The sequence below is a fragment of the Leptopilina heterotoma genome, unplaced genomic scaffold, assembly GCF_015476425.1.
Source record: "Leptopilina heterotoma isolate Lh14 unplaced genomic scaffold, ASM1547642v1 Lhet_142, whole genome shotgun sequence".
Taxonomy (NCBI): domain Eukaryota; kingdom Metazoa; phylum Arthropoda; class Insecta; order Hymenoptera; family Figitidae; genus Leptopilina; species Leptopilina heterotoma.
Window position 1 is genome coordinate 1827253 of NW_025110861.1, and position 10468 is coordinate 1837720.

Consider the following 10468-nt stretch of genomic DNA (forward strand, 5'->3'; position numbering starts at 1 on the left):
AAGCAAATTTACGGACCTTTACGGAATTTACGGACTTAGTTCGAGCCCTGATATAAGTATAATAATTTTAGAGTTATTTAGAGAATTGAAAATAATCCTACTATTAAAAAACTAAAATTTTGGAAAGTCATTTCAAAATTTGTCTACCTTTAAGAAAATACGACTGCATTCTTTGAATTGAAAAAAAAATTTTTTTTATATTTAAAAATGTGGACTACATTTTTATCCATTTCCACGCCTTGTGAATATGATTAAGTAAAAGAAAAAGGAAGTTAGTTGTACTGTGTAGGTCACCTGTAAAGAATCGAAAATTCCATTACACGGTCAGCATTACACGCAATCTATTTTTTTTCTCTTGGCAAATAGCTTTTTCTCGAAAGAAAAAGAGAGTTCTGACGTAAAAGTCTTGTTTTGATACGTATATATATGTATGTGTCGTGGCAATAGTATTGTTTCCTAAAAATTTGCTCTCTTTTCATCACGAGGACTTGGCTATTAGTTTTCTCTTCTAATCAATACAAAATCGATTGGTCAATAATCGCTCGAGTGAGCAGAGCGGACGGTCAGCTTTTTTTTTTTTTTTTTTTCATTTTATTTATCTGCCTGATTGAATAAGTGTATTTTGTAATGGCAATCACAAGTTTGTCCACAAAACGACGCTAGATTAAATATCGTAATCCTAATACTAATCGTAATCCCATCAGGAGCAATGCAAAGGGAAATCCGAAACACATTTTCGTATATAAAAGCAACTTTATCTATGAATTGATCATTCAGTTCTGTTGATCGTTCGTCAAGTGCATCATTTGAAAATGGCTTCCAAAGTGAGTGTTCCAAAAGTGTCCCTATTGTACTTGTGTTTTCTTACAATTTAGTAAAAGAAATTTTTTTATAAAGGTCGTGATATTGCTCTACGTAACTAATTGCTTTTTATTTATTTATTTATTTATTTTCCTGTCAATAGGAATAAAAATAAAAAGTAAAACTTAAATCTAAATAGACTGAAAAGTCCATTAAAAAAAATAAGAGTTTAAAAGTCCATCAGTTTTACTTTTTATTTTTTACTTTCAACTACTGGTAAAAAGTGTGAAGTGATATTTTTCCTTAATTGACCCTATCTTATTACTCTTTCAATTAATCTCAATGGATTTATAGTGCCTTCTACACCTAATTCTTTTTAATATCAAGTACTTCATTAAATTGAACAGATAACAAACGATCACTTGTTGAGAGCCAGAACACGTGCCTGCAATTTTGATGCGATTTTACCTGCAACTCTTATACTCGAGACCAAGCTTGCTTGCAATGTGCTGGCTTATATACGATTCAATATTCTTCTGACCTAGTACTTTTTTTCCGTCTGCCAATAAGTTCAATCTTCATGTTTCAATTCAAATAAATATTATATAATTTTTTTTTAAATTTTATTTTCTAGTTATTTTAAGTCTAAATTTTCCTTTATTAATTTACAATTTATAAAAATACATAGTTATCCATCCAGCGGTTGGATTTTGTTTAAAATTCCTACTTAGGGGTTTTTGCGATCGCTGATTACGAATCATATGTCAGATTTTCAAAATTCAAAATGGCGGATCCAAAATGTCGGACAAGATTTTTAAAAATTGCTTCGATTTGCTTCAAAATTGGTACTCAAGGGTTTTTGGGGTCGCTGATTACGAATGTGATGTCAGATTTTAAACATTTATAAAATTCACAATAGCAAATCCAATATGGCGGTCGTTTTTTGTAACTGCCAAAAATTAATTCATATTAAATCCGCCATTTTTAATTTTCAAAAACTAACAAAAAAATTAGTCATCAGCGACCCAAAAAACAACTAAATAGCAATTTTTTAGTAAATCTAACAATAAGCAATTTTTGAAAATCTCGTCCGCCATTTTGAATTTTCAAAAACTAACAACGGATTAATAATCAGTGACCCATAAAGGCGCTAGCACAGCTCCTACTGCCTGCCTGCCTGCCTGCAGGTTGACATGGTAACACATAGGAGTAAGAGAGTAAGAAAATTCAAATTAAATGTTTTTTCTCTCTCACTCTTATGGCGCCTGCCTGCGCAGGCAGGCAGGCAGTGAGGTGAGAGTGTACCTTAAAACTCCTGAGCACAGTGGTCTGAAATTGAAATTTACTGTTCAAAATCAACTACAGGTCACATATCTTATAAGTTATTTTAAAAAGTAAGTTTTTCTAAACATAAATGACAGTAAAAGCGTTTTTGGTGTCTCTGAATATAAATTTAATGTTAAATAAGTAACTTGACAGTTGACAACTGTCAAAAAATTGTCAACTTTTTAAAAACTTCATTTTCTTTGACAAAAATGACAGTTAGCGGTTTTTTGGCATCAAGAAACAGGAATATTGATTAAAGATTTGGTAGTTGACAACTGTCAAAAAAACTGTCAACTTTTAAAAACGTAATTTTTCTGGTAAAACTTACAATTGTTAATATCAATTGTTATTGACTTTTTTTTTATTTCTTACGTCAAGACGTCATTTTTGTCAAAGAAAATGAAGTTTCTAAAAAGTTGTCAGTTATTTGACAGCTGTCAAATGTCAAGTTACTTATTTGACATTAAATTTATATATTCACTGACATTATAAACCCTCTTACTGACATTTATGTTAAGAAAAATTTACTTTTTAAAATAGTTGACAGTATTTTTACACCTGCCAACTGTCAAATTTTTATTTTGACATCAAATTCGTGATCAGCGGCCACAAAAACATTGAAAATGATATGCATTACTTTATACTTGATGCCAATTTGTTTCGAGAGTTAAATAGTCAAGTAAATTGTTTATAACAATTATTTTATGCAATAATTGTTTATACTTTAAACGATTACTTAATATGATTTTGATTATTGATATGTGTCTGTGTTATTTTTTCTACATAACTACTCTTACAAAAATTATAATTTTCCCCCCTATTTGTTTATTTATAAATGTTATAAATTAAAAAATCTAAAAAGACCATTTTCTTAAGAATTTATCGCTGATCATTAAAAAAAAGAAATTTGAAATCGGTCAAGATTTGTGACCTGTAATCGATTTTGAACAGTAAATTTCAATTTCAGATCACTCTCGAGTAACAATTTTAAAGCAATTTTAATGAAATTTAAAAATCTGTTGATAATTTGTTTAAAAATTCCGGCATATTAAATCCACCATGTATAATTTTTGGAATTTCTTAAATTTTACTCCAAATTCGTAATCAGTGACCCAAAAAACATTTGAAAACGAGGTGTTTTAAAAAATTATTCACTAAATGTTAATGAAATAAATAGTTTGATATGTACATAACTGTTTTAAAAAACAGTCAATATGTTCATCCTATTGTTGAAAATAAATATTAATACTTTTTGTATTTTAATATTTTTTTAATTGTAGCAGTATCTATTCGGAATAGAATGAAATTTACCGCAAATTAATTGGTTGACTTTCATAAGAATTACATACATTTTTCTAAGTGGGACATATTTGTGTCTCAAAGGGACATATACGGGAGTTACTCCAAATAATTGGGTTTCTACTGAATTTTACGCAAAATTTTGAACTTCCTTAAATTTTCAATATAGTTTAATACAAAAAGTTTATATTTTTCTCATAAAAAGTAACGCTTTTTTTATAAACAAAAATACAGTTTTTCAAATTCGGTTACGATTGATGGAATATTTTTTTTATTGCGCACATTGGAAATAGCTAGGCTATTTTCAATATCAGAGCTTAAAAATTTATGCGGATTAGAAAAATTTTTGTAAAGTGATGAAAAGTTTAGTGGACGTATTTATTGAATATTTATTTGATTGTAAAATATATTTGATCAAATATTGTAAAATTATTTTTGTCGAAATTATTAAAAGCACAAAAAGAGGTTACGCTTCAAAAATTTATATAAATTCAGTAGTTTTAGAGTTTAAAGTTATTGAAGACAATCCGAATATAAATTTTCAAGTCGGTCAGGTATCCGCAGACGATAAAGCGCTAGGTTAGATTTTAGATTAGGTCATGCGCCTGGGGTTCGATATCCTTGGGGTTCAAATTTTATATTTAAGAATTTGAACTTAATGCAAGGTAGGTAGCATTTTTGGTTTTAAAACATAGAATTATTTTTATTTATTAAACTATTTAGTTAAAAAATTTTTAACATTCTGATTTTATGGTTTTATTGATCAAATTTTAATTTAAATTAAATTAAATTATATTTTAATTTTTTTTTTTTTTTTTTAATTCTTTTTTTCATATCAAATTTAACGTGATAGAAATTCTATACCTAACATGAGCATTAATATAAGCAATAGAATAATTTTCACTGAAAAATTTACATATGAATATTATAGTGAGTTGAGGAAATGATCTGGTTTTACATGAATAAATAATTTAAACATTTTCTGATAGTTCGTGTCAATTTTGATGGTACTTGCTATACATCTCATCTACGTGAAAGCCGATGGCCACGCCCGATCCTTTCAACACTTCGAGGGACCAGTTCACGGTGAAGACCACGAAGTCACTTGGGTGGATAAACACGGACACAAGCATCAAGACTATGAGGCCAATCCGCATTACGAATTCGCTTACGGGGTCGAAGACCACCATACAGGCGACTACCATGGACAAAAAGAACATAGAAATGGTAATCCACAACAAATCCTTGAAGCTATTTTATTTTTCTTCTTTTTTTTCATAGTAGAAGATGGACAGACTGATTCCCCGGACCACTTGATAGTGTACACGCTCAGGGAATAACAATAATTCCTTACGATCCTCGAATCCGTATGGATAAAAGGGTCAGGACGTAAATATTTAGAGCTTCTTATACTTTCAGAAATCAGCTTTCAAGCATTCCATCTTATTCAAAACTTTTTCAAACAATATAGAGTAGAAAATCACAATTTTAAATTCAGTCTTGGCGAAACTTTTTTTCCATTTATACTCTTGAAAAACTTTATTTTTGAGGAGGATGCATTCCTCACGGTGTAATGGACTTTAATATTATGGAAATAATCTTATTACTATAGTTTGATATTGGGACACTTTGATTTTTTTTTGAAAGTTAGTGAAAAAATTAAATCTTTAAAATAAAAAGTTATGTAGGAATAACGAATATTGGAAATAATGCAAAGTATAATCTTTGGATACGAAATTAGTCTACTATGTTCGACAATGCTCGAGTTGTAATGGTCCACAATTTAGGGTCTTAAATATCCAGGTTCGATCCGAAATCAAGTCTATTTGTTTTTTATTATAATTTATACTTTCAAGAAATTATCTACAATTTATTTGTAGTAATAATTGACTCTTATTACTTTCTGAAAATTTAAATTTTTAAAAATAGAAATTTTTATTTTACAGGAAAACAAGTAACCGGAGAGTACACTCTGAAGGAGCCAAACGGCAACATTAGAACAGTAAAATACGTTGCAGACCACGATGGATTCCACGCAGAAGTGATAAACAGTCACGACGAAAAATAGAAACAATTATCTAAAGATTTGAACAATAGTAATTTTCCTTTTGCCAAAGATTCACTCGATTTAGATTCTTCAGATACCTCTCTCTGTTCATATAAAACAGACTTTCAGGGAACTGTATTTTTATAAAACTATTTTTATATAACGGGCCATACAATAAATATTAATGAAATATTTTATTAATTTAATAAAATGATATAGACTTATCCGAAGCCCGCCTATTACGTATTTTAATTATAAGAATTTTTGTATCTTATACACATACATATGTATAGAATTTATTGTTTAATAGTAATTACTTGATGTTAATAAAATATGGATTATTGCAACTGAATAAATCCAATTAAAATAGAGTGTGTTTTGTTCCATTTTCCTATCTATCAAATATCGGGGAAATAGAAAAGAATAAAAGAGGTTTTTGAGAGATTAATAATGCAAACATGTTACATGAAGTGTTGATTTATATGGAAAACTGCTTTGACGCTCAACAAACTCAATTCACCACAAAACCAGACTGACAGGATATTGGTTAAACTAAATTACTTCCCTATGTAAACGCACCACTATCTACCGCTTCTGTTAGTAAAAAAAAAAATTTTAAATCATTTTTATTAATATTTTCTCATGTAGAAAAAATTTATAGCAAACATTACATATTGAAATCTTTCATAAATTCATGTTATCTAAACAAGAAAAAAGTATGAAGATATTTGAAAAAAATATAATTGTTGTTTTAAAAAAATTCTCGTATGAGTAAACGATGTATCTGTTTAAACAGATCATAAAGTAAGATCATAAAGTATTTTCTTATCTAAAATATTTTTCTAATAAAAAATATGAATTATATTATTTAAATTAAATAACTTTTATGTGGCGACAAAAAAAATCTGTGGCGAATTTAATATTAACAAACTGTTTTATGTTTTTTCGTGATACATTTGACACTCAATTTTTGACTGTGTATTCATATAGTGGGAGGTGGTATAATATAAATATGTAAATGTTTCCCACTTGATATTTCTCAGGCTACGCTTTAAAAACAATGTTAAAGGTGCTAAAAACAGTTTTTCACGACCGTTCCTTCCTATGATACTTTTCAAGAAAAAGTTGTATACATTTGAGCTTTAATATGTCCATAAAATGTGAAACCGCAAGTTTAAAATAGCCCTTTTGTTTACTTGCAAACGAATTTCATTGACTACAATTGACTCTTCAGTTAGCAATATTATTCGTTATTAGCTAATATTATTTATATTGTGAATAAATATACTTTTCATGCGACTCTTTAAAAGTGTGTCAATACTAGACCAAACTTTGCATAGAATCTCATGAGACTCAAGGAAATATGAACGGAAATATGATATTTTACCTTATTCTAACAGAAAAATTACGAATCTGAACTTAGTTTTTAAAAATTCAAAATGGCGGATCCAATATGGCGGACGAATTTTTTAAAAATTTGTCCGATTCGACTAATATTTTTTACCCAGGGATTTTTAGGGTCACTGATTACAAATATGAAGTCCGATTTTTAAATTCAATATGGCGGGCAAATTTTTTTAAAAATTGAATTCGCTTAAAACTGGATAAAATATATTTAACAATTAATATAATTAAGAATGTTAATAGTGCGATAGAAAGAAAAGAGAAAAATGTATTTTCTTTTCTTTTTTGAAATACATAAGAAAAAATTATACAAATAAAAATGAACAACCACGTTAGTATGCTGGAATCAATTCAAGTACCACATGGGACGCAATACTGACAAGTGTAAACAAGCCTTGCTCGTTTGTATGAGTGTTGTTTTGATCGTCTGCCTACTAAATTGTAAATACGACGCGAAGAAAATAACATTTATAAAAATATAGAAAATACAATTTTCCGTCAGAATTGGCGTTACGCGCGTGAAAGTGACAGAAGCGGCAAAAATGGCGTCAAAACTTGAATACGATTTGCTATAGGTCTATAAAGAGATTTATAATATCAAAGCATAGTATTTTTGTGAACGCATATAGCTTATAACCAAAAAAATATCATTTTTTCAAGAATTTAAACAAATTTCCAAAGTAAAAATTTTATCAATTATCAACAGTTTTTAACTATTGGAGTTTCAATATTCACCCCCCCAACAAATCAAAATTCAGTTTATGTAATTTGGGGCCGTCCATAAACTACGTCACGCCTTAGAGGGAGGGGGGGGGTGGAATTCATTTTTTGTGACGTTCTGTAGAAAAAATGGCGCTAATGCATGTAAAATTTGTGACGTGGGTAGGGGGGGTGGAAAAATTATGCAAAATAGTGTGACGTAGTTTATGAACGGCCCCTTTGCTCGAAAAGAATTTATTTTTTTCATATTTTTTTCAAATCCACAAAACTTTTCACTTTCCGAATCGCTCATTTTTCATTTCAATTTCCAATCACATTGATGTGATTTTGAATACGTGTTCAAGTGTGTCTAAAGCATTATTAATTTGTATCAGTCATTCATTTTCAGCTTACGCCATCACTTTTCAACTAACTATTTAATGTTGATAAATTTTTGCACAAGCTTGCAAAATTCGACTCTTTTTGTTATTCTCGATATTGGAATAGTTTTCAATGTATTTTTGTTTTTCGATTGTCCGAAAGCAAAAATTTCCTCATGCCAAAATATAAATTCATCTAGAAGTAGAATGACCCAATTATTAGAAATTTCTATTGCTGAATATATTCCTGATGATTCTATTACTCAGTCGTAATTCTATTGCTAACGGTATGGGTTTTCGAGATTGCTTAGAAATTGCCATTGATGAGTAAAACTTATTAAAAAATCTCATTCCGGCTTCTCAAATTTTTCTCTGCAGACATGATTAAGTATTCTTCATTTCATTCTGCTTCCTGTGCTGTTATTTCTATTGCCCACGTGTAAAAAAAACAATCTTATTCATGTAATTTTTCAGGATCAAATTTTAATTCTGGCTGCCATTTCATCCAACCAGCTTCAGTCATTTTTCCTTTTTTTTTGTAAAGAGTTTTGATTTTAATACCAAGTGCGGTTGCTAAACTTGGATGCGCTGTAAGTCTTCTTAAATTATTCCTTCTGTTTTTGATTTTTTTTTCTGCTCTAGTAGTGAAACCATTTCCTTTCTGCTTTAGCTCCAAAAAATTAATTTTCATTTATTTATGCTAATCAATCCTAAAATTACGTTCGAAAGTTTTCCGCAGTTGCTTCTTTATATTTTGTCGATTTGTCGACGTAGCTCTGTGCCACTGTGGCTGATTCCGTTCTCCGTGGGGTTGTAAATCTAAGCTCGTGGCTCCAGTATCTGCAAAAACGGTAGGTGATGTCCCTTTAAACGAATGACTCGAAAAATTCTCTATTTGGAGGAATTCGGCAATTTTTTTCTGACTACTTCCGATGGTATTTATTCAAATAACCTGATCGATACATTTATCCTTGTGGTGCTGTTAAAAGAAATAATCACTTTGCGCATTTGGAGGGCAAAGTTCTTGATACCTTTCAACAAGCGGATCAAATTTCGATTCAATTATTTATATATTTTCGCGGAACTTTATTTTGACTGCCAGGTAGCAAAGTATTTATTATTTACCTACAATTTTTTTCATTTTTACCTTAATATGACAAATAAATTTTATCTGGTGCTGTTTCCAAAAACAAATTTTGGCTTGATAGTATTTCAGAATTCTGACTTAGAAGTGCTTTTTGCTATATAATGTTGCAAAAAATCTACTCTTTTGGACTGAACCAGAAAATGTAATAAAAATCTTCCACAATGTTGAGACAGTTTGGGAAATTACAAGAGTAGTGGGTTGGTTGTTACTTCTTTAGCTTCTCTATCTACTTTCTCGTTTCCTTCAATTCCCAAAAGAATAAGAAACCATGTTAGACTTACTGGAAGATTTAATTTTTCAAGTACATTTATTCGGTTTCTAATTGCGAGAGTTATATAAGATTTGAATTTGTTACCGTGTTTTTAAATTTGTAAATTCGTATTTATGTTTAAGAAAAGAAAAACTAAAACTAATCCAGATGCTTGATCCGTTAATAAATTAGAACCCTCAATAAAGAAGAGAGAATAAGTACAAAAATTAATATTAATCAGTTCAAATCGGAAGAGGTAGGTACTTACAATGATGTCGTTCTGACCATGGCTTCCCGCTACTATTTTTTAACAAATCTGACGAGTATTCCGTTACAATTTTAAAATTATGCATTTGTTCTATAAAATTATCATCTTATTTACAATGTTTTCTGGCGATCGATAAACCATTCTGATTCAAGTTTTCTATAATGCTTATTAAACTACTTTTATTTCGATATCCATTTCCATTTTCGACGAAAGAAAAGAATAAAAAATATTTTCCTTATTGGAATTCATGGTCAATGAGCCGGAGGCAAAACCTCCGGTTATTAATCTTTTATGTCAAGACAGGTCAGTAAGGAAAAATACGATTTGGGGAATTGTACAAACTCGACAAAAATGTCCGCACCAGGAGGAAGAAACATTGTTCAGACGAGATGGGAAAATGTGGTTGTAGCTAGTAATAATACTGAAATGTTACTGTAAATTCGTATAAACATACATGTATGATTAGTAATATTATAATATAACATTACAGCAATATTGAAATGGCTTTCATCGAGTGATAAATTCTATTTCTAACAACTATAACTAAACACCGCCACAATGCCCTTTGGAACAAAGTATATTCCTAATACTAATTTTATTACACTAAGCAAAAACAGTAAATAACATCAAAAATAAGGCGTAAGTGGCTGAATATTGAAACAGTTAATTACATATCTTTAAAAACAAGCTGACGCAAGAGTGCGTGAAACCTCGTGAAATTGCGAACAGAAAAATCAATATCATTATGGACATTATTTGCATCTCTGTTTAGCCTGTTTTTCGAAGAATAATTTCCATAAATCGTTCAATGTAATGGAACAAAGAATAAAGGAAAATACCTAGAAGG

At 29.6% G+C, this 10468-nt stretch overlaps 1 protein-coding gene across 2 annotated transcripts; it reads left to right on the top strand.

Moving 5' to 3' along the window:
- The first annotated feature begins 623 nt into the window (after positions 1-623).
- On the top strand, positions 624-5743 carry LOC122498134 (cuticle protein 7-like). Of its 2 annotated transcripts, none has more exons than XM_043605734.1 (3): positions 624-824; positions 4416-4653; positions 5373-5743. In XM_043605734.1, the coding sequence occupies exons 1-3, from the start codon at positions 813-815 to the stop codon at positions 5492-5494; spliced, it is 372 nt and encodes a 123-aa protein (XP_043461669.1). In that variant the 5' UTR covers positions 624-812; the 3' UTR covers positions 5495-5743. The 2 variants fall into 2 exon arrangements, with proteins under 2 accessions (XP_043461669.1, XP_043461670.1); XM_043605735.1 differs by lacking the exon at positions 624-824 and adding an exon at positions 3724-4091.
- Positions 5744-10468: the final 4725 nt, after the last annotated feature.